The sequence below is a fragment of the Nothobranchius furzeri genome, chromosome 15, assembly GCF_043380555.1.
Source record: "Nothobranchius furzeri strain GRZ-AD chromosome 15, NfurGRZ-RIMD1, whole genome shotgun sequence".
In the NCBI taxonomy this organism is placed as follows: Eukaryota; Metazoa; Chordata; class Actinopteri; order Cyprinodontiformes; family Nothobranchiidae; genus Nothobranchius; species Nothobranchius furzeri.
Genome location: NC_091755.1, coordinates 24,165,538 through 24,190,666, shown reverse-complemented (window position 1 = coordinate 24,190,666; position 25,129 = coordinate 24,165,538). Strand labels below are relative to the sequence as shown.

Genomic DNA, 25,129 nt, shown 5'->3' with positions numbered 1-25,129 from the left:
GGGCCCTGAGACAGCTTTGAATAAAAATGTTTTCTTGTTGTTGTTTTTTCCCCCAACTTACTTAATGTCTTAATAAACTTCCCTTTACCTGGATAAAGAGGTTAAGAAAGAGAATTTCGCCTTAAAAATAATAACTGAATAATCTCTGAGGCATCTATCACCCCTTAAAAATGTGCAAAGTGGTTTAGTCCACACCAGCGGCCAGGGGCTGCACGGCCGCATGTACAGCTATGAGACATCGCAGATGCCGACAGCCAGAGCTGGAGGCAGGAGAGTCAGGCATGTCTTTTCCCAAGAAAGGGAAATCTGGCTTCCAGAAAAGAAAAGAAAAGAAAAGAAAAGAAAAGAAGGAGAAGGAGAAAAAGTTAATTGAACAGAAGCAAGTATTGACTAGGTTTTTCAAGAAGGACGGTGAGTAGCAGCCAGCAGCAGCAGAACACAGTTTTAGCTGATATTAGCTAGCTCTCAGAAGCTGCATTCATGTTAGGTGTTCAGTGTTAAACGCCTTTAGTTTCACCATCAAGATCAAATATAAATTAATTAGTGTTATCAGTGAAAACACTAATTAATTTATATATAAATTAATCAGGATTATTATCGCAGGCGGCCGCCGCCAATTAATTTGCGGCCCTCGCAGTAAAAACAGGTTCACTCTGTGTGGATATTTCAGCTCCTTCCCAGTCATGGACCAGGACAAACTTGGTATCGATGGATTCGTGGTAATCTCAGGAATGAGAAGCTGCCACTGTTTTTCGTACAGCATGATGACACTGGTGTTAGAGGATTGTTATTGACTTGGTTAGATATTTTAAGCCTATTTTAAATTTCTTTATATTTGATCTTGAAAACGGACAATCTCATAATTTGGCTGATAATGCAGGGATTATAAAATTTAGAGTACATTACATTCACAGAGAGAACCTGGTTTATTTCGTGTCATATGTATTTAATATATCAACATATATCAGTAACATCATGAACCATGACAGACATGACTGAAGAGCAGATGAAGATATCATGCCAGGCACCGATGAGAAAATATTACAAGGATCTCACAGCTGAATTTGAGAATGAGATGCTACACCTGAGAACAATATATGGTGCCACATTTCCACACATTCGGTCTCCTCTTGAGCTGCTTAATGTCATCTATACAGGATGCAATTACAGAGCATTTTTGGAGAAGTTTGTATTGGACTGAGGATATTTTGCACACTACCTGTGACTGTTGCTGGGGGTGAACGGGCTTTTAGCAAACTGAAACTGGTGAAAAATTTTTTGAGATCAACAATGTCCCAGGATAGACTTAACAGCCTAGCTCTTCTTTCTATTGAAAGCCAATTAGCCAAAGGATTGGACTCTCATAAGTGATTTTGCTAACATGAAGACCCGTCAGTGGGCATTTACTGGAAAATAAATTCCAGGATTTTTGTTTGAACACATTGTTGGCAAATAAAAATAATTATATGTGAAGTCTGGGCATTTCACTTTTATTATGCTGGCATTTGTATTTGCTCAATATAGAGGTTAAACTAAGATCATATTTATTATCTTGTCTTATAGCATGACAAAAAATGTGTAAGAGAGATATTAAGTAATTGAGCATGGGGGCCCACCTAGAAGACTTGTACCTAGGGCCCAGAATTTGGTGCTACGCCCCTGACTGTAACCCTGCTGTAACCAACTGCTTTGATAAAATCAAACCAGGAAAAAAGCAGAAAACCTCTAGCCTAGTGAACTAGACCAAATTCTGGCTTTGCAAAGTTATATATGTGAATATATAGTCTGGCTTGCCAGGCTAGAAAACCTCTGCTCCAAAAAGTTAGATCGTTGTTTGTTGGCCATCTATTTTTTAGGTCCAATCACTAAGTAGCTTAAAACATTCACCCAAAAATCAACCAATCAGATTTCATATCTTAGTTTTTAGTTCCGCCCCCCTTGACATGCTCGGCTGTAGTGGCTTGTGGCCATTTTACACCTGGTTCACTGGAAACAAAACCCCTCTTTCACTTGAATCTGTCGTTTGAGGAAGAGTCGGTGGTTACATGAGTTTCTGGTGAGTGTTGCTTCCATTTCTCGCAGGATTTATTTAGTGTTTGTGACCATGGCAGCACATGTAATGTCTACTTCGGATCAGGTCAGCTAAAGCAGTTAGCTTAGCCGCTAACAGAAATGACCGCCGTGCGTCATTGTTAAAAACTCCTATTTGAAGAGGAAATATCTGCGTAAAACATCTGTGCAAACGTATTGCGTGTGTGTTATTAAAGGACTGAGAATATTGTTGTCAAGTTTTGCCTTTTTGCTGTATTATTATAGCAGTGGCTGACATCGTTTTCAAAGTTGAGAGTAAACAACAGCTTTGCACATCAGACCCATCCATCCCAGTCACTGCAGAGGCTTATTATTATTATCTGGACTTTAACTTTACCTGTTTGATTCTCTCACTGCAGAGGCTTATTATTATTATCTGGACTTTAACTTTACCTGTTTGGTTCTCTCACAAAAGCATCAAGATAAAAAGGACGAAACTAGGAGCAGAGCTATTGGTTCAGCATGGACTATGAGCGGAGGTGAGACAGTTTTTATGTTTGGACATTTTGAAATGGTCAGAAAAGGCTCTAACATCATTTATGATCTACAGGGGTGGGCGAGGTGATCGTAGAGGTCGCTATGGGAACCACAATGACCACAACTTTAGGGACATGGACTATCGCGGCTATGGACAAGAGGATGAGGAGGCAGGATCAGCTCATGATGCCGGACTGGAAGCAGATCTAATGTACAGTCATAAGGAGCCGCCACTGGGTGTCCATGACTTCCCAGCCGGCTTTCCCCAAGATGATGCTCGCTTTCACCACAGAGGGAATGGTCGAGGCAACGTCGGGCGTGACAGGAAGGCACTCTTGTGGCCGCCTTTCTCACACCCTGATGCTGCTCACCCCATCCTCCTCAGAGAGAACGGGCTGCCACACGCTGGCTTGCATGAACGAGGTCGAGGCAGAGGCGGAAGATATTTCCTGGAGAGCAGCGCTTTGCACTCAGAAAGTAGGGAGAGCAACTGGGGTCATGTTGATAACCAATCAGAGCAGATGAATCTCAGTCCTGCTGTACAGAGAGAGGACAACCGGTTCTCTCATATGGCTGGAAGGAAGAGGGTAAGCCATTACACATCTAAGCCCTGCTCTTTTGTTATTTTTTTAAATTTGAGATCACAATTATTCATACTGCTTCTTTATGTAGCCATTTCCAGAGATAGCGGAAGAGCACGGTTATGGAAATGATGGCCCAGACCTGTCAGTAGAGGAGCTGGACCAGAGGGACCAGGACTACCGGGCAGATTTAGACCAGAATCAACGGCCCAGCAACATTATAATGCTTCGCATGCTTCCACCGAGTGCCACTGCCAATGAGGTGCGATTCTTCTGTGTTGTTGCTCAGATTTTTGTGCTGCTGGGTCTAAACATTTCTCTTTTGTCCAAAGATCCGGGCACAGCTTCAGGAACAGGGAATCCAGCCAAGAGAGGTTCGTCTTATGAGGAATAAATCTTCAGGTGAGGACTTGTTCACTAGCTGACATTTCTGTTTCGTGTATTTCTTTTTTTTTTTTTAATACTCTCTCTTTCTGCTCGTGTCATTATCATCCACAGCCAACTCGGACATTTCCATGTCTGTTTTTGGTGACTTTACCGTGTCTGTTTTAATCTGTTCTGTTAGGCGTTAACATATTCACATTTCATTTATTTTTCTCATATGTGACTTTTTTACCGTTCAGTGGGGCAAAAAAGTATTTAGTCAGCCACCAATTGTGCAAGTTCTCCCACTTAAAATGATGACAGAGGTCAGTAATTTACATCATAGGTACACTTCAACTGTGAGAGACAGAATGTAAAAAAAATCCATGAATTCACACGGCAGGATTTTTAAAGAATTTATTTGTAAATCAGGGTGGAAAATAAGTATTTGGTCAATAACAAAAATTCAACTCAATACTTTGTAACATAACCTTTGTTGGCAATAACAGAGGTCAAACGATTCCCAAAGGTCTTTACCAGGTTTGCACACACAGTAGCTGGTATTTTGGCCCATTCCTCCATGCAGATCTTCTCGAGAGCAGTGATGTTTTGGGGCTGTTGCCGAGCAACACAGACTTTCAACTCCCTCCACAGATTTTCTATGGGGTTGAGGTCTGGAGACTGGCTCGGCCACTCCAGGACTTTCAAATGCTTCTTACGGAGCCACTCCTTTGTTGCCCGGGCGGTGTGTTTGGGATCATTGTTGTGTTGGAAGACCCAGCCACGTTTCATCTTCAAAGCTCTCACTGATGGAAGGAGGTTTTGGCTCAGAATCTCACGATACATGGCCCCATTCATTCTGTCCTTAACAAAGATCAGTCGTCCTGTCCCCTTAGCAGAAAAACAGCCCCAAAGCATGATGTTCCCACCCCATGCTTCACAGTAGGTATGGTGTTCTTGGGATGCAACTCGGTATTCTTCTTCCACCAAACACGACGAGTTGAGTTTATACCAAAAAGTTCTACTTTGGTTTCATCTGACCACATGACATTCTCCCAATCCTCTGCTGTATCATCCATGTGCTCTCTGGCAAACTTCAGACGGGCCTGGACATGCACTGGCTTCAGCAGCGGAACACGTCTGCCACTGCAGGGTTTGATTCCCTGCTGTTGTAGTGTGTCACTGATGGTGACCTTTGTTACTGTGGTCCCAGCTCTCTGCAGGTCATTCACCAGGTCCCCCCGTGTGGTTCTGGGATTCTTGCTCACTGTTCTCATGATCATTTTGACCCCACGGGATGAGATCTTGCGTGGAGCCCCAGATCGAGGGAGATTATCAGTGGTCTTGTGTGTCTTCCATTTGAACATCTTAGGTGTGTTCTTGCTGTGCGTTATTTCTAATTCCATGTTGTTGTTCTTTTTTAAAACACAGAAACGGTTTTGTTACCTGTTATTGATGCAAAACTGTAGCGTCAGTAACAGGTAACAAAACCGTTTCTGTGTTTTAAAAAAGAATGACAACATGGAATGTCTTCCATTTTCTGATAATTGCTCCCACAGTTGATTTTTTCACACCAAGCTGCTTGCCTGTTGTAGATTCACACTTCCCAGTCTGGTGCAGGTCTACAATTATTTTCCTGGTGTCCTTCGAAAGCTCTTTGGTCTTTGCCATCGTCAGTGGTGGACATTAACTTCAAAACCAACCGGCCAGCCGAGCCGGTAACTCTGAATATTTACCGGCCCCGCCAAGAATCTACCGGCCCCGCTGGTCAGCTGCCAAAATGAGTCAAAATAACAACTGAGCCGTTTTAAATGTAATAAACCTTTATTTTGTACACATTCACAAACATAATAACGTATTCAAGTTTGAATTTGTTTGTTCCCTCAACAAAACTCGATTTTGTCGTCGCATACTTCCAGCATACAATGCAGTGCATCACCAGCTCTGCTTTGCTGTACTCGAGCCATTGGCTGTGTTCGAGATGAGCCAGTTCTGCGCAGATTAGACCAGCGGTGATCGGTGCGCAGTGCATGCCAGTTAGATTTGTGTCCGACTTGACGCCGACTTGCTCTGACGTCATGCATACGTAGGCAACGATAACCACGTGAGATCAAGGCGGCCGCAGATTTTGGAGCAAGGTGCTGCAGTTGCTCTCCACCGGCTGCAAAACCTAGAGGATGATGGGAAACGCCTGGCTCTCACCTGATCTAAGATCTGATTGGTTCATATTTTGATCCAAACATCCGGTGGTAGAACATGAAATGATAGTTGGTCACATGTATTCTGTAAATCATGTTATGTTGATGATGACAACTATATAGGCCATAAAGAGAAATGTGATTTGTTTTCTTTTGTCACATTTCCTATGAGCACACTAGACCTACAGCTGATAACCTTTACTTATTATTACAGTCATGTCTCCATATACAATATATGATATCCACAAGCACGTGAGGATGTGTTTCAGCTGCTAACAGGCACCAGAATTAAAATTGAAAATTGAACAAGTGTGAACGCTCACGCGATATCTTCAGCCATCATCACCCCCGAGCTACACATGTAGGGAAATCTGTCCGGCTTTCAGCCACTCCCCCTGCTGCGTCCGTCTGCTCTCGTCTGTTTTCCAGGCGAGGCGCTGCTCAACTCGAACACGACCATTCTCTGCGCCTCCCGTCTTCTTTAAACCGCCAAGAATCGTTCCACCTACGCTTCTCTGCTTCATACCGTTTCGAACTGTCTCGCTTCTCCTCACCAGTTTTAAAGCGTTTTGCCGGAGATTGCATCAAGAAATCCCATCCCTGTGGCAGCGGCATCTCCCTGCGTGCTTGTGTGTTTCTAGCGTGGTTCCACTTCATCTTTAATAGTGAACTTATAGTTCACGTAGAGCTGGGCGATATGACGATTTTAGACTATTTTACGATCTACACATCTGACGGTCTGTCATTTTTGAGAGACCTTTTTATCACGATTCACAGCTCTGCTGTTGAAATTCTGCCTCTGAATGAAAAGGGAACTTACCCCAGGCGAATGACACACCTTTGTTTGACCTTTAACCAATCAGAGTGAGTCATAGTAATATATTAGTGCCCTGCTTGTTTTCACCTGTGTGTGAACAAACATGGTTTCGGCTGCGAGCGACAACAAGGTTTTCATTCCGAAGAGGAACGCCTCGTCCATTATATGGAACTGGTTTGGTTTTTCACCAGATGACAAAGAGCAGCGAAACGTCATTTGCAAAGTTTGCAAGGAGAGCGTCAAGGCAAGTGATGGCAACACCACAAACTTGTTTAATCACTTGAAAAGAAATCATCCCAAACAATACAATGAGAGCCAGCTGGCAGCTAAAGCTAAAAAGCCTGCGGCTGCAGCGGCTAGTGCTTCTTCCAGGCAGCAAACGCTAACAGAAACACTCACAAAACTCACTCCTTACGACAGAGACAGCAGACGATGGAACAGCGTGACAGATGCAGTGACGTACCACTTGGTTAAAGATTTGTGTCCCGTGCGAACAGTAGGAGCGGGATTTAAGAAAATGATAAAAACATTGGATCCGCGCTACGAGTTTTCCAGCCGCAAGTATATTTCAAACACCGCCATTCCACGCATGTACGCTGAATGCAAAGTGAGAGTTGCAGAAAATATTCAGTTTTTTGCTACCACAAGCGATCTCTGGTCCAGCCGCACATCAGAGCCGTATTTGAGCTTAACTATCCACTACATGAGCAACTGGCAGTTACATAGTATTTTGAACAAGTTAATGTTTGCACAATACGTTTGCATTTGACATGTTTGCACTTTAAATATGTTTACGATTTTAATTTATGTTAAGTTACTTGAAAAACGAGAAAAACTGATTTTTGTAATTGTTTCTCTCAGGGCTTTTATCATCTCTGGTGTGAGTTTAAAATATAAGTGTGTTAGCACTGTGTTGGTTATCCCTAATATGAATAAATGTTTATTTATTCAATGTTTCTCTTTAATACGCAATTGAAGTTATGCTATTCATGTATAAAAAATCGTGATAAAATCGAAATTGCGATAAAATATTGGAAAAATCGTGATATTCTATTTTTGCCATATCGCCCAGCCCTAAGTTCACGTGACTATAACTAGAATCGTGCAGTACGTGCACGAATCGTACAAGTGCAGTACGTGCACGAATCGTACAAGTGCAGTACGTGCAGTACGTGGCTAGAGACGAAATGAAAGCGGCGGCTTCCTACAGGGCGCGGCCATGATGTAGGTGAAAGCCGGTGTGTAAATGACAAATAAGGCTTGGGCGCCACCCGGGCGGTGAGTCGTCAAGTATTTACCACCCGACGAGAAAATTTAGCGCCATTGGCGCTCGGGCGCTTTAAAGGTCCACCCCTGATAGTGGAGTTTGGAGTCTGACTGTTTGAGGCTGTGGACAGGTGTCTTTTATACAGATAATGAGTTCAAACAGGTGCCATTAATACAGGTAACGAGTGGAGGACAGAAAAACTTCTTAAAGAAGACGCTACAGGTCTGTGAGAGCCAGAGATTTTCCTTGTTTGAAGTGACCAAATACTTATTTTCCACCCTGATTTACAAATAAATTCTTTAAAAATCCTGCCATGTGAATTCATGGATTTTTTTTCACATTCTGTCTCTCACAGTTGAAGTGTACCTATGATGTAAATTACTGACGTCTGTCATCATTTTAAGTGGGAGAACTTGCACAATCGGTGGCTGACTAAATACTTTTTTGCCCCACTGTATTTGACAGACGGCTAGGCAGCTAGTGGTACCACAAAGATTTATGTGGTAATATACAGAGTATGCTTAGATTCCTGCTTTATTACTTTGTTTTTCTGGTTTCTTTACTCAGCAGAGATCCATGTAGTGTTAAAAATCAGTCTTGTTTGTTTTTGCTTTGTTGCAAGGATGCAGCTCACTTCATTGGTGTGATTTTAACTTCTTTGTGGCTCACATACCATCTCAACCCCTTTTATGATTCTGCATCATCCATCCTAAACTGAATAATATCTATCGGCATCACAAGCAAAGTGTGTTTGTGCCTTTGAAGTTAATTCAGAGTGTGAGAGGGTGGAAGAATATTAAAACTGCAGCTAACGCTAATGAGTTCTGTTTGACTGAGAATATTTTCTTTTACTTGTTCTCCCATTAAGGTCATTATTGTCACTTTGCTAACTTCCTGCTTGTCTGTAAGGGTTGTTTATCTGACTCTGGCACATGTCTGCTTCCCAACACTACTTTATTTTCCTCCCTTCTATGGTTGGGCGATTGGACGAATACATCGACGATGGGCTGACCCCATGTCTGATCGTTGTTAACGAGCGATTTACTTTTTAATACCGTAAATCCTCTAATATAGGTCCGGGCCTGTATTTGACTCAAGCTCATCGAGCTCCAGGCCTTTATTGGAAGGAGGGCCAGAAATAGAGGCAGGCCTCTATTTCTATTTGAGCAAAATGAACTAATGGTTCGCTGGAGTTTTTGACAATTAAAATTGCGCCCACATTTTCAAAGTTAAACACATTTCTTTTAACAACGGTAGTTTCTGCTTCAGCCCTCTCCCCCCCCCCCTGCGCAGCGGCCGCAAACTCACTGATGCGCCTGCAGCCTCTCGGAGTTCCTGCTGCTCTAAACATTAAAATAATTATTTCATTTTCTGTTCCTCACTTCTGATTACCTTCAATGGTGTCTGTTTGTTGCAACCACCAGGTACAAAAACTAACTTGTTTTTATTTGACTATTTTTCTGTCCTGCCAGTTTATTATCTTCCTGCATCTCCTCTCAATCCTAAAGAAAAACTGCTACCTGGGTTCATATATATCACCTTATGAGTTACCTTTGAACTGCAGTTCTAAAAGATCTACCGACCGCAAAAACAGCGGAGTGCTCGCTGCTTGCTGGCCGCATCAGTGATTGGTGCGTCACCGGATGACAAGGTGATGTGCCCCGCTCCACAGCGAAACGCATCAGGCGCAAATAAAAGACAGAAAACATTAAAGGAAATGAACCGACATGAACGATCAATCGCTTGTTAAATTAGTTTTTGAGGTGGCGACACCTGATTTGATAATGTTACTGTGGCCGTGCTCAGGACGCAGATCTACCGACCGCAAAAACAGCGGAGTGCTCGCTGCTTGCCGGCCTCATCAGTGATTGGTGCGTCACCGAATGACTAGGTGATGCGCCCCGCTCCACAGCGAAACGCATCAGGCGCAAATAAAAGACCGAAAACATTAAAGGAAATGAACCGACATGAACGATCGTGTGTTAAATTAGTTTTTGAGGTGGTGACACCTGATTTGATAATGTTACTGTGGCCGTGCTCAGGACGCAGATCTACCGACCGCAAAAACAGCGGAGTGCTCCCTGCTTGGTGGCCGCATCAGTGATCGGTGCGTCACCGGAGGACAAGGTGATGCGCCCCGCTCCACAGCAGCGAAACACATCAGGCGCAAATAAAAGACAGAAAACATTAAAGGAAATGAACCGACATGAACGATCGCGTGTCAGTACCGACGCTCTGGCACAGCGCGTTGACCGGCCGTTAATTGAATACTGGCCTGTATTAGAGGATTTATGGTATCTATGAATTAATCCAGGTCAAATCGGCGTGGTTTATTTATTTATTTATTTTTTTCATTCTTCACTCATTCTGTCTACATGTAGATATTATGCACCATTTGAAAGCTATGGTTCTTTTTTTTACAGAGCCATCTCAAACAAAAACTGGCTTTTGACATACACAAGGCTCAGATGAAAGTACTCCCAAAGTGGTTAGTCCACATTAATTCTTGTGTCCACAGTTGTTCTAAAATAAAATGTTTTATTTTATTTTAATTACCTTAAAAGACTCAAAGTCTCTTTTTACACTTTATATTTATTTAATCAGGATCGTTGTCAAGTCGACGCCAGAAACAATGAAACACAACTTGAATATCAGATGAACAACAAGGCTTTATTCAACCGGCATTCATACAAGTTATCAATCATGAACGAAACATTTCTCTTACCGTTGCTTATGGGTGGAGAGCTGAACACCCCAGTTAGAAAATGTAATCCATGAACCTCGTTAGGTAGAATCCAACAAGCAGCTCTAACAGCTCTGAGCTCTGCTCTGCTCCTTATACATTCCCTGATGTGCGTGCAAAGCTGCACACCTCCACCAGGATTACCTTGATTACATCCTCATGATCACATTATGTTCGGCTCTCCTTGATTACATCCTCATGATAAGTGTGATTGACAAACAGTAGTGATCAATAACTTGTATAAAGCAATTATACAACAGATGACAAGTTCATTTTTATTACATTCCACTCTTGAACTTTTCATCTAATTTATGTAACATATCCATCACCATTTCCCCATCAAAACCAACGTCATTTATAACATACCTTGTAGTTCCACTTTAATTTTCATCGTAGTCTTTGCATTATTACCCAATTTATTTCTCTTCTTAATCGAATAACATACCAACAAATAATAAGATTACACAATGTTAGAATGCTGATTATAATTAATGCTGCAATCATAGGTGGAATTAGCACTTTATTAGCGGTACTCGACATGCCTGTAAATATATCCCACCAATGATGAGCGGAAGCCTGTTCAATCAATGTAGCAACATGTTTTATTTCCCCTTGTGCCACAAGAGTAGACACCATAAGCCTGGAAAGGTTGGACCTATGAGAGTCAATCAATTTTGCCACTTCAGTGGAACCATCCAATGCGCATTTGAATCGTTCCAGTGAGAGTGTCCAAGGGGAGTGTAAAACCTCCCATTGTATCTTAGTCAGCCGACTAGATACAGTGTAATTACTCAACCAATAGGTCACGTTATTCCATTCCCACATATGTATACCCTTGAGACAACCTGAAAAGGGAACTGAAGGTACCTGTGGGGAATTGGTCATTGTAGCCACGCATAAGGTGTTAGGACCCACCTGCCAAAACTGTTCCTCTGGGGGTGTGACCGTCCAATCACAGAGTACGACCCTTGAATCAGTGAAACATGGATTGCTATGTCCTTTTACCAATGGGCAGGCTAAACCCTTATCAGTCTCATCACAGTGTTTTACTTCATATGTTCGATTTGTTTTAACATCCCACCACTCTCCACTAACATGGAGATACCAAAACCCTTTAGTGGTTATCACCGGCAGTATCTGATATCTACACACAGTCATTACTGATGTCATATTATACTGATCCCAGTATCCAGTACACATAGATTTATTACAAATCGTCATTTCTGCATGTAGCTGTAGCCATAATGAACTACTGATGTTCCATAATGTTCGCCATGCATGATAGTTATTACTCATTACCTGTATTTGAAACCTATTTCTCTGTGTCTCAGCATGAATAGTCTGCAAGGAACAGACTGTCCAATTACCTATGTGTGACAAATTATGCAATGCATCATAAGTTTCATTCCAAAGCTTTAGATTCCATTTAAATACACTTTTCCACACATCACTTCCTTCTAGCTGACTAGATACAGTCGAAGGCATCCATCTTGCAGTCTTGGTGACAGCTTGTGCGGTGTATTCTCCAGTGTTGGACAGCATAGTTCGTGTTACCTCATTGTTTGCTGTGTTAGCCAGACCATACAAAGTTCCAGTTCCTCCTAGCACGGTGTCATACCATGCTCGCCTCCTCCTGTTGCAAGGCGGAATAGGAGGGAATTTCACAGTCCATCGCACATATTCGGCTACCCTTATTTGTCCCATTTGTTGACAAGTGTGAACCAGGGGAGCTACAGCTGTCTGCGTAGCTCTAGCTGTGTCGGGCAGCACCCAGAATATGTACAAATAGGCGCGTCCTCCTGTGATTACAGTTCCATTCCTGATCCGGAAATCGCGATCAACCTTCATACTCCAATTTGTGCCATTTTGTATGCAAGTACCATTCCCCTGATGGTATGCACAGATGCACGCTGCAGAATTAAAGGTTACTGTTGATCCTTGAACCAACACCCCTGGGCTGATCACCCTTCCTCGGATTTTAAGACATCCTCTGCACCGGTACATCTTACCGGTAGATGTTAGGTTTCCCAAGTAGCAAGCGTCATTTGCTCTGCATGTGAATGTGCCTTGAGTGCGGTTGGACATACTGCTAACCAATTCCAGATGGCCCATGACCCCTTCTTCCAACACTTGTCCTTCCGTGAGCCCCCAACAGAAATGTGCCCTCAGTGCGATGACAGCGAGGACATGGAGGACGATGACCAAACATCCGACACCACCAGGTCCGCGGAGCCCATCCATCGCCTCGACAAAGGTTCAATCCTTTTGTAGGGGAAGGGGACCCAGTCAACCACCGTCACTCAGACACCCGCCTATGGGATACATACAAAACTGCAGATAGAATGACAAGCATTAATTTTCTCTCCTGTAACATTTGTTTATCGGAATATTAATCCATTTTTCCTCTCCGGGGAACAATACACTTACCACAGCATCTTTTCCCTGTGCAATAATCTCTCCAGCTCTGGGAGGACCATTGAGCTGCTCCACCCACACTTTTGCCCCCGCAGTAAAGTCTGATGATTCAAACCCAGTTTCACCCCTCTGAGTGATAGTGGTAGGTTTAGTAATCTCTTCAACTTTGGACATTACACACCGTTTGATTACTAACTGAGCTATCTTGTCTCCTTTTTCCAGTACCAACGGTTCTTTACCTGTATGCTGACAATGTTCACAATCTTCTATGGCAGTTTTAATATCATCAATGATGAGATCTATTCCTCTGTCCCTCGCCCATTTCAATGTTCCCTGCACACCCCAATGTCCAGCAGTAACGTGAGCCCATTTGGCTAATCCAGGACTTGATTGTCTTACAGCCTGAATTTTCACTATCTTATCTACAGTCTGATTATGCAGGGATTCAGGATCATTGTTATTAGTATGAGCATCCACATGTAATACTGACACAGGAATATTTTGGCATTTCTCCCAAATGTCCTTCCATAGGTCAGCTCCCCAAACCTCTTTTGAATGTATCTTCCATTGTGTAGCATGCCAAGTTGGCATCCAAGTTAACATTCCTTGGGCTACTGACCAGGAGTCAGTATAAATACTTACTCCCTGCACCCCAGCTGCCATTATTACCATGTGTACTGCTTTCAACTCTGCCCATTGGCTACTCTTTCCTGTCCCTGTGAGTTCCATAACTTGTTGTGTACCAGGGTTAAATGCCCCAGCCTTCCATTTCCTGGTTCCTGCCACATATTGACAGGAACCATCAGTGAACCAGGCTCGCTCCTGCTGCTCTGGGGTGAGTTCGCTCCATCTTACCCCCAGTTTCACAGGAGAATCCTGGATTGGTTTTACCTCAAAAGGCACTTCATCCATTTCTGGAACGTCTGCCACTTGCTCGTGGAGCATTGATACTCCTTTTTCTCCTGGTTTCATTCTCTCAGAAACATACCACTTCCATTTTATGATGCTAGCCTCTTGAGCTACCCCTATGCGGTGAGTTGTAGGATTGCTCATGACCCAAGTTAGAATGGGTATATGTGTTCTCATCATTACTTCATGCCCCACAGTTTGGGCTTCTGTTTCCAACAAAGCCCAATAACATGCCAACAACTGTTTTTCAAATGGAGTATATCTCTGTCCTGCATCAGGCAATTTCCTAGACCAAAAACCCAAAGGTTTTCTGCACCTATCTTGTTTTTGCCACAAACTCCAGTTAGCATAATCATTTACTGCAGAAACCTGTAACTCCACTGGTCCTGACAACATCTTCCCCAAAGAAACAGCTTGTTGGATTGCCTCTTTAGCTAGTTCAAATGACTGTTGTTGATCAGGCCCCCATTCAAACTGCTCCTTCTTCCGAGTGCATCTGTACAGAGGCTGCAAGATCTGTCCTAAATGAGGTATGTGGTGTCTCCAGAACCCAAACAACCCAATATACCGCTGAGCATCTGTCTTATTCTGTGGTATTGGGAACCGTGCTATTTTCTCTTTAGCTTTAGTTGTTATTTCTCTTTCCCCTCTATTCCAGATAATTCCCAAGAACTTCACTGACTGTGCAGGTCCCTGCACTTTCGCTGGATTTATCTCCCATCCATGATTCTTCATATGTGTTATCAGAAGTGGGAGCAATTGCTCAACCTCTTCTTTAGTGTTTCCCTGAATCATGATGTCATCAATGTAGTGTGATAACAATATGCCTGATGGGATCTTTAAAGTCGACAGATTTTCAGCCACTATCCTATGACAGATTGTGGGTGAATGCACATACCCTTGTGGTAATCTGGTGAAGGTGTACTGTCTTCCTTCCCATGTAAAGGCAAACTGTTCCATCTTGTCCTCAGGGATAGGTATGGTAAAGAAAGCATTGGCCAAATCTATCACCGCATACCATGTACCAGAGTGATGCTGCACCCTTTCCACAATCGTGATAACATCCGGAACCGCAGACGTTAAAGGAGGAGTATGTTTATTCAGCGCTCTATAATCCACAGTCATTCTCCATGAACCATCTGATTTCTTCACTGGCCATAAGGGATTATTCCACCGTGTGGTGCATGTTTTCAAAACTCCTGCCTCCAGATATTCTTTAATAGTGTCCGTAATTTCTTTCTGACCCCCAGGCAACCGGTATTGTTTTTGTGATACCACCTGTGTTGCTTCAGGAATGGGAAAAGGTGTCATTTTGACCTTGCCTACCAAAATGGTGTGGATTCTGTTTATACCAAAACAAAATCGACCATGTTTCAGATGAAGAGTCATTCCGGCCAATATATCCATTCCAATAATCCATTCCTTTGCAGGAGCCACTACTACACTGTAATTTCTAATAGGTTGATTTCCTATTTTTAAGGGCAAAGTTACTCCCTTTCCTACTAACATCTGCCCCCCAAGTCCAGTCAAAGGTACAATGTTTCCCTTTATTTTATCAGGATTGCCATGAATTACAGAGGCCTCCGCCCCAGTGTCAACCAATGCCATTACTGTCTGTACTGATTTTTTCCAATAAATCTGTAATTCCACATGTGGTCTGATATCATTTACTGACCATCCTGAGGCACTGGCAACAACCCGAGCTTGACCTTCATCCTATTCATCATCATGTTCCCTTCGGTGCTGTTTTTTCTTTCTACGCTTCACTGCCGCCACCTGATAACACTCATCTGAACTCTCCTCCTCTGAAGATTCCTTGGGAGGGGCGGAAGGTTCAGCAGGCTTCGACGCCACCTCCCTGATCACATTCTGCAACATTCCAACCAATTCTGACACAGACATCCTGTCGTCCTTTTCAGGACAATGTCTGAACTGACAATGGACCTTCAGTCCCATTTGGCTGCATTTCTCCATCAATGCATTAGTGGGCAATCCATCAATCTCCTCAAACGGCACTCCCGCTTGTCGCAGTGCCCTCCACAGATCTGTTCTAGAGGGGCCCATTGCCCCCCCTTTACGACCCCTTGAATGTGGATCAATCCTGGGTTTATTTTCAGTTCTAGCTCCCTCTCTCCTCGTCTCAGACCAATCACCCAGCGTGGTGAGTTCGCCAAGACGATCTTTTATCGCGGCAAAAGTCTGGTCTGCCGCGCCAAACAACAAGCTGGTCACCATGGGTTTATAATGTGGTGGGGCATGTCTGATGAGGTGATCTCTAGTTGCCTTAGAGATGTTACAGTCCACCACTCCAGCTCCCCCGTTTCGAGCCACTTGCTCTCTAATAGTGAGTCTGGTGAGCCGCTGAATGGCATCTCTCACTGTCTGCCATTGCCCTTTAATCTCAGACCAGTCCGCCGTGGTAGGATAGATTACATGACATGCCAGAGCATATGCATCCCCCACATTGAAATCTTCATCAGCTGGCAATGCCCGGACTGTAGCCCTGTATTCAGCATTTATCTGTGCATCAGTACTTAATCCTGAAAATCTCATGGCATCACCGGCATCTATGGCTATATCACACGCGCCATCCTCCATAAGGCGATTAAGCCAGGAGTCAGTTGGTTCGCCTGGGCGCTGTTTCAGCTTCCCATTCATGTGATTTAACTCATCTTGTGAATAATCCTCTAGCGTTGTTAGCAGCCTAGGGGCGGGTTGTGGCTGCTGTTGTAACATCCTTCTTATATTACCCGCCTCATCGAGTTCCGGCCGTCCCTGATCATCCACCATATCTACCAGTATTGGTGGAATAATTTGCTGTTCTCGCCGACGCCTAGTAATAGGTCTTTGTTCTGACATCTTTATCCTCTGTAATGATGGATACAAGGGCTGAGGTGGTGGGTCAGGTTTAATCACCCACTCCTCCTCCTCATCATCCCCCCAAAGATCCCCGTTCCATTTCTGCGGGTCCCAATCTTCACCAACATTCTTTACAAACGCCCGGATCTGAGCAGGACCTGTTCTACGAGGTCGCTTCTTTTCCTTCCTTTGCGCTCGAGACACAAAAGTCAGCGTTTTATCCAAAACATTCTGAGCATGCTTTAGCTCTTTCCCCATCACACACACTCTCTGCTCAAACTCTGAGCATGATTTCTCAACTTCTTCAGCATGGATTTTCTCCTGCGCCGCTCGCTCTCTACAACTGCTCAATTCTAACTCCTGTTTTTTCCATGCTTCTGCAAAAAGCCACATCATATCTCTCACTCCTGCCAGCGGCGCTTTTTTTTTAACTTCTATCCGCGTCAAACGGTCCAGCACCACGGCGGGGCTGACCACTCCATTTAACTCTCCCCACGGCCCAGGGCGTCCACCGCGCTGCCTTAACATATCACCAATGGATCGGAACTCCTCCGTTTCCCAGCCGGGAATCGGCACGGGAATCGGCGTTCCCTCCCCAGAAGCACTCGGCTCCTTTTTGCTTCTCCAAAAACACTTCATTGTTGCTGGAATAGCTTGACTGATCCTGTTCGTGACGCCAAAAATGTTCTAAAATAAAATGTTTTATTTTATTTTAATTACCTTAAAAGACTCAAAGTCTCTTTTTACACTTTATATTTATTTAATCAGGATCGTTGTCAAGTCGACGCCAGAAACAATGAAACACAACTTGAATATTAGAGGAACAACAAGGCTTTATTCAACCAGCATTCATACAAGTTATCAATCATGAACAAAACATTTCTCTTACCGTTGCTTATGGGTGGAGAGCTGAACACCCCAGTTAGAAAACGTAATCCATGATAACACATGTAATCCAAGAACCTCGTCAGGTAGAATCCAACAAGCAGCTCTAACAGCTCTGAGCTCTGCTCTGCTCCTTATACATTCCCTGATGTGCGTGCAAAGCTGCACACCTCCACCAGGATTACCTTGATTACATCCTCATGATCACATTATGTTCGGCTCTCCTTGATTACATCCTCATGATAAGTGTGATTGACAAACAGTAGTGATCAATAACTTGTATAAAGCAATTATACAACAGATGACAAGTTCATTTTTATTACAACAGTCTAAGATAATATGTTAATAAAAACCTTCACTGTTTCCTTCAGATGCATCTTTCTCACTATAACTCCTGTTAGCATCCTCGTTAGCTTTAATCAACATCTTACCTGCTCCAGCAGGTGAAGGATTACACACACCCTCTCCTCTGGGGCAAAATATTCAACTATTGGCCAACATGCCAGAAGTACCACTCCATATTCTCAATTGTGGTGCAGCATATTGTTAATTGTTGCAGCAAATAGCCAAAGAAATATGGAAAAACCCTAATCTCTCTAAAACAAGTCATGTTCTGCTTGTACAAATTGATTAAGAACCATTGTGATTGGTTGTGCGTGTGTCAGGCTTACTAAACACCTAAACGTTACAGAGAAAATATCACAAAAAATGTTACATATCGCCCAACCTTAGCCCCTACACTAATCTTTCTGTTTGTAGAACTCAAAGAGATCCTTCACTCATTTTTAACACAATTGCGGTGGTGTTTTAATAGGAATCAATGTCTTGCAAGTCGTACTTTGGGGGGGGTGCCTGTACCAGCACAAAGGATTTAGCTGGAGGAGAAAATAACGTCAGACGGCAGGATTTGGAGTCTTATTTACTGATATTAAACATCTCGTCTCTGGCTAATAGCAACGCGACTCAACCACTGATGTTCTACCTCCAGCCTGGAGTTCTGCTGTGTGGTGGAGTTTCTATTGCTAACAGTTAGCTTCTACTAGTATAGACATTCTATGCTGTTTTTTGGATGCCAAACCATCAACAGCCGCATATCGCAAGTCATGATGAGTGAGTCCATGAACGTTAAGTTATGGTGTGATGTCATTCTGTCAGGTTTTTCAAGTCCTAGAGTGTTACCGTCAATTTTTTTTTCTCATAAGCTAATTCTTGTTCAGCCTGCATGAAAAACTCTGAGTGACTGATTATAATCAGAAAAAACTAAAAATAGATTTTTTTTAGTGAAGGACCTCTTTAATCAAATGCCTCGTACAGCATGTATAATACTGAATGGATTGTTTAGGATGGGGTATTTCACCTCTGGTATTCTCTAGTTTATATTAAGTATCAGGTGTGTGTGTGTGTGTGTGTGTTTGTGGGTGCCTGGGTGCTTCATCGTTAATTCCAAAGAGCTCACACCCAAAATGATGAGTGGGTAGGCTTCTTTCTCTTCCTCATTCTTTGACCCAGATGAGTAATTTGACGTAGCGTCCTCCTGCCCCTTACAGACAATCTAGGGGATGGACCATTTAGGAATAAATTTTATTAGCAAGGGTCTCTCTCTCGCTCTCTCTCGCTCTCTCTCTCTCTCTCTCTCTCTCTCTTGCTCTCTCTCTCTCTCTCTCTCCTCTGTACATGAAGCACTAACCCAAACACTGCGTTGTTGTTATGTTGTTGTTGTTGGGTTGCTGTGGCGCTGGGCGGTGTCCAGGTCAGAGCCGAGGATTCGCCTTCGTCGAGTTTAATCTCATACAGGAGGCCACGCGCTGGATGGAGACCAACCAGGTCACTCTCTCCAACACAGACACAAATACACACACAGACTCATTCAGGGGGACACTAGTCTTTATGGTACAGTCACACCACCATGTGTGAAACATACAAACTTATAATTAAGCCTGAGGTAGGTTGACCTTTTGATTTCACAGATGAGAAAACTGATGTTTTATTAAACGTCAGTCATATTGAGGCGTGTTTCGGTTTTAAAATTTGTAATAACTTTATTGCTTCTTTTAGATATCTTTATGACCAACCTCAAAAGCAGAGGTAAAGGTTACATGCTAAGCTCAGGCAAGGCTAATGGGAATGTTTTCCATCTTAAAATGGCTCCAATCTCCAAAATGCCCAGCAGTTCATGCAACATGATTTCTAAACCTGTTTCACCTCCGACCATCTGTGGTGATTTACCAGCAGCATGTGACATGTTTTTGATATTTCTGCAGAAATAATCAAATATTGCAAATAATGCAAAGTGTTTTGTTAAAACATCGTTTGCATGAACTTTGGAGGTTTGTAGACAGGAGCTGTTGTAGGACAGGAGTAAAACACTTTGATATTAGCTGTGCTCAGACTAGCCGTTAGCTCCTCATGCCTAAAGGATGTAAACTTAGTTTCTCCAAATGGAGGCTGTAACTACTCACAAACTATTCAAATGACCAAAATGACCCTTTAAGCTAGTTTGGTCAAGGTCAACCTTTTAAGTTTTCATAAATGGATCCTCTTGTTCATCTTCTGTCCTCCTTTAACAGAGGACCCGCCCCCCCTCCCTCCCTCCCGGCCTGGATTTGCCTTTTTACTCCTTAGTACCACCTCTGATGTAGTATTCCAGTGTAAATGCAACTTCACACAGAGATCTGGTTTTTTTTTTTCCTTTTTTTTAATTTTGAGCCCTTTTTTCCACCACCTGTTAGGTCCAAGCTATTGTCTCTGAGGAGTGAAGGTGGTGACAACTGTATGATGTGTTGAAAACTGGAAGGGTTCCCCTTCAGGGGGGAGGGTTAACTCGGTTCAAAAAAACATATTGTCCTTTAAAAATTGACGTCCACAAACTCACATGTACACCATCTCAGTCCGTCCGAATTTTCCTAAAGCTGAAGGTTGCAATTCTCTGGTGTCCTCTTTCTTTCCGCTCCAGCTGTCCTGTTTCTTTGTCTCCTTCTTCCCCTTTTCCTTCTCTCTCTCATCTCTTGTGAGATGAGGCCTCTCTGTGGCATGTGCAACCTTATTACCACAGATATTCATTCTTTGTTTCCCCCGCCTCTCTTTCTTTTTCCTTCAGGGAACGCTCTTGATTCTGGGACAGAGGGTGTCCATGCACTACAGCGACCCCAAGCCGCGTGCTAACGAGGACTGGCTCTGCAACAAGGTTTTATGTTTGCGTTGCTTCTAAAACCCAGCCTGCTGTTCTTCTACAGCATTCACTTAACATTATCTCATGTATGATTGTATTAGTGTGGGGTGCAAAACTTTAAACGGAGAGAGAAGTGCTTCAAGTGCAGCGTGCCCAAGTCAGGTAAATAAAGCTACTAATAAATACCTGAGCTGTTTGATGCGGTGATGTGTCATTTGCAGGTTTCTTTCTGCAGAGGCTGAACTGAAGTTACCACAAGTTCAGAGGGATTTACCAACTGGTCTTCAGAAGGAGGGAGCACCAGGTTTATTACCCTTACCGACGTCCTACCACTCATCTGGTCCAAGTGTCCCCCCAGGGCAGGTGGGACAGCAGGGAGACGCTGCTAATGACAGTAAGCCTATGGGGTTGTCCTCACGATGACTGCCTGCTCTATTAAACCTGAGAAGTGCAAATCTGTATTGAGCTGTAACCTGCTTTGTCCTCAGCTCTGATTCTTAGAAACCTTGGTCCTCATACCTCAGTGGAAGCCATCTTGTCGGCACTGGCTCCGTTTGCAACGCTGTCCTCTTCAAATGTTCGGCTCATCAAGGACAAGCATACACAGCTCAACAGAGGCTTCGCCTTTCTGCAGCTCTCCACCATAGTGGTGAGGATCAGAATGGCTGCTAATGAGATGCTAACTAGAAGTGCAAGTTTATTTTTATAAAGTACAGATGATGCTGAAAATCTAACTCAAAGATCTGTGTTGTTTGATGAATAGGAGGCGTCTCAGCTGCTCCAGATCCTACAGGCTCTGCACCCACCACTGTCAGTAGATGGGAAAGCTGTTGTGGTGGAGTTCGCCAAAGGCTCCAAACGGTAAATACACACATTTACCCTCGAAGGGGGATTATTATATTCATTATAATATTGTGGGTTGAAGTTTCACCAGTTGTGCTTAGAATGTTCATTAAGAAGATTTAAGGGAGTCCCAAATCCCTTTCAAGATTACTTCAAATGTTGATTGATGAAAATGTTTGGTGCTGTTTGGTAAAACTACACAGCCAAATGATCCATAAAGACAGAAATCTTTTGTTGATATTAGAGACGTGTTTGTGATGGATGGGAGCAGAGTGAGTGCTGCTACGGTGGCCAGCACAGCCATAGCTGCAGCTCAGTGGGCCGTCACACAAGTAATGTCCCTCAACTTATTGTTGCAGCTAAGTTGGACATTATACATGCACTGTTTACCTTTTTGTTTGCATTTTTTATTTTTAAGTATTGGGCATTTTTTTCACTTCTCAGAACGCTCCAAATGGAGGTGTTGATGCAACTGTGTACCAGCAGGGGGCAGCGGTAACTTGCAGTCAGGAGGGGCTGAAGTACTCTGGACCAGACGGGCCCAGGGCGCAGACAGACTCCAGGGTTGCTGCTTTGCCAAACACAGTAACGTCCCTGAATGGGGCGTTCACAGGAGGGACACCAGGTTAGTTTATAAACCAGTAAGCTTTTATTATCTTTACTGCTGTGCACGTTTGTTTCTGACTGTGTTTATTCTGTATCTGCAGCTGTTTCCTTAGAGACAGTAAAATGTGGTTCAGCAGCTTTGCTACAGCCTCTCATTCACACTCAGGCTGCTCTTATCACCACAGCTGCCACTGCAACAGCCACACAGGTACATCAGAGCTGTCTGCCTTACGTCTTTGTGTTGTCCATGCACCGATCTTTGTTTTTATGTTTCTTGATAATCTCTCAGGTTGAGATTGTGGGAAAACCTCAGCCAGCTGCTCCCAGTCAACCTGCTACCCCAGGAACAGAACACGAGCTAAAACAATATCGTAAGCATTTCCACTAATAACGGCAAACAGAAATAACTTACACGTTTGATTCCAAACAACTGCTGAAGGTATTTAAAGTCTCTAAAAATGGTGAATTTTGCCTCTGTCTCTGCAGCTGTTCCAGATGTGTCAACGTATCGGTATGATGAAAGCTCGGGCTTTTACTACGACCCCCTCACAGGACTTTATTATGATCCAAATTCCCAGGTAAACAGTTTGGTGTGAATGAGATGCAGGCCAAAATTTGCTGTTGCTTTTCCACCTTTCATTCTGGTTGTATGCATTTCTTCCCTGGGCAGTATTACTACAACTCTCACACGCAGCAGTACATGTACTGGGATGGAGAGAAGCTCATGTACATTCCTGCTGGCAGCCAAGCAAATGCTGAAGATGCTCCTATCAAGGATGCAGCTTCTTCAGACTCTGTGTCTTCCAACACAGGAAATAAGGAAAAAAAAGACAAGCCGAAGAGTAAAACGGCTCAACAGGTGCTTCACGTGCTAGTCACAGGTGTTGCGACATGCTGGAATAAATCTGTGTTTGTTTTAATATTTTCTGGTGTTCACTTCTTAGATTGCCAAAGATATGGAGCGCTGGGCCAAGAGTCTCAACAGACATAAGGAAAACATGCGTTCTGTCGCTTCATCCCCTGCCGTGGGCTTTTCTCCTGGTAACACACGAGCACCCGGCAGCAGTCGTTTAGATGATTACAAAGAATCTGCAAGTGCTGATGCAGGCTACGCCGTTTTGGAGAAGAAGGTGTGCGACCATAATTACCAAATTAAAAATCTGAACAGGAGATGGTGCATTTTTATATATTCTCACTAATTATTCTTTCCTGCAGGGGGCGCTCTCTGAAAGGCCTCCGAGTTTTCTGGACCAGATTCGACATAGTGCAGAAGTAAGTGTACAGATAAGCTGTTTGTTTATAACGATGTCATTGTCACTCCTCAATCGTCTCTTCTCCAACAGTCTCCTCCACCTCAGTCAGGTCTGGTTCCAGCCTACAGTGCAGAAAGCGACAGTGAAGAAGAAGGCGGTGACGGAGATGAGAAGGAGGGAAGAATGACAGACTGGGTCAAACTTGCTTGTCTGCTGTGTAGGAGGCAGTTTCCTAGCAAGGAGGCTCTGATCAGACATCAGCAGCTTTCTGAGCTACATAAGGTGATTTTAAATCCCATCATTAAGGCTGCAATTTACAGCACAGACCAAGAAGGTTGATGCATTTTATGCACAGCATGATGTGATCATTGGAGGTGTGGGGGGTTAGAAGATGACATTATTTTGCCTAAAATTTTTGTTTCTTTCCCTGTGTGTGTGTGTGTGTGTGTGTGTGTGTGTGTGTGTGTGTGTGTGTGTGTGTGTGTGTGTGTGTGTGTGTGTGTGTGTGTGTGTGTGTGTGTGTGTGTGTGTGTGTGTGTGTAGCAAAACCTGGAACAAAGAAGATCTCAGCAAGACGCTCTTGGCAGAGAGGTTAGTCGAGCATCAAAGGCTTAGTTGGATTAATGCTTCTGTTCAGTAACATATTTATCTTTCTTTTGCTGCAGAGATTGGCTGATGGAGCTGAACCTTCAGAGTCATTGAAGCGAAAGTTTAGCCCTGTGTAAGCAGCAGCTATGTGAAAAGACTCCAGTTAGATATTTTATGCATGGTCAGGATTGTTGTTTTTAGGTATTATTTATTGTTTGTGCTCAACTTGTTTCTTTTTGTCTGCAGTGATGGGATCTCAGGCACTAGTCTTGGTGCGAGGATGCTGCAGGGAGGCATGAAAAAAGGGCTTTTGTTGCGCAATGCACAAGTGGACTGACCTCTGATCCCAGAAAGGGCCGTGTCCTACATCCAACTCTACTATTGACCTCTATTTTACAAACAATTTTTAAAAATCTCATTTTGGGTAGACATAATTACCTTAACAATGGTAATACTTGTTGGTAGTAATCCCATAAACTCGCTGTGTAGCAGTAATTGTTGGAATATTGCACAAATTGCACCTTTTTGCTTGCTCTCTGAATGATGCTTTTCATTTCTCGCTTGCTTTGAAGCGTGCATTTGTGTGTAATAAACAGATTTTACGTTTGGGAAAACATTTGCTGTTGCAAAATGAAAGATCAGTTGTCAACAGGTCTTTGTCAGCAAATAGGAGTTAATAAAAGGACTGTCTATGCACCATAGATTTTTTTTTTTTTTAGGTTAATGTTTTTTGCCATGTCATTCAGTGAATGACTGATCTGGGCATGAACTGTGTATATTACAGAATTGGCACTTTTTTTTACAGAATTTAAGGTAAAGAGATTGTGGCCTTTTGGACTGAGGTCACAATTACTAACATTGTGTAGAGGAGACGTCTATCGTGGTAGATTTAAATTAACATTGTATGAGATACTTCTATTTGAAAAATTAACTTTTTGTCATTGTGTACTCATCCACCAATGTGACTGTTTCATTGAGCTAATGTAAAATAAACACATTTTCATCTGTTTTGATGTCTTGTATGAAAATGTTGCACTTTTTAAATGTAACGTTGCGCAGCAACAC

The 25,129-nt window shown here is 43.2% G+C and overlaps 1 protein-coding gene across 3 annotated transcripts; it reads left to right on the top strand.

Moving 5' to 3' along the window:
• Positions 1 to 274: 274 nt before the first annotated feature.
• Positions 275 to 25,072, top strand: rbm10 (RNA binding motif protein 10). 3 transcript variants are annotated; one of them, XM_070544603.1, is made up of 23 exons: positions 275 to 411; positions 2,507 to 2,570; positions 2,642 to 3,155; positions 3,241 to 3,411; positions 3,482 to 3,551; positions 19,356 to 19,429; positions 20,703 to 20,789; positions 20,876 to 20,936; positions 21,010 to 21,168; positions 21,263 to 21,423; positions 21,538 to 21,635; positions 21,862 to 21,949; positions 22,062 to 22,242; positions 22,325 to 22,431; positions 22,513 to 22,594; positions 22,710 to 22,801; positions 22,894 to 23,082; positions 23,168 to 23,353; positions 23,439 to 23,495; positions 23,567 to 23,758; positions 24,020 to 24,067; positions 24,142 to 24,197; positions 24,311 to 25,072. In XM_070544603.1, the coding sequence occupies exons 2-23, from the start codon at positions 2,554 to 2,556 to the stop codon at positions 24,399 to 24,401; spliced, it is 2,781 nt and encodes a 926-aa protein (XP_070400704.1). In that variant the 5' UTR covers positions 275 to 411; positions 2,507 to 2,553; the 3' UTR covers positions 24,402 to 25,072. The 3 variants fall into 3 exon arrangements, with proteins under 3 accessions (XP_070400704.1, XP_070400705.1, XP_070400703.1); XM_070544604.1 differs by lacking the exon at positions 275 to 411 and adding an exon at positions 1,930 to 2,056 and having other exon boundaries at positions 22,104 to 22,242; XM_070544602.1 differs by lacking the exon at positions 275 to 411 and adding an exon at positions 1,930 to 2,056.
• The last annotated feature ends 57 nt before the right edge of the window (positions 25,073 to 25,129 follow it).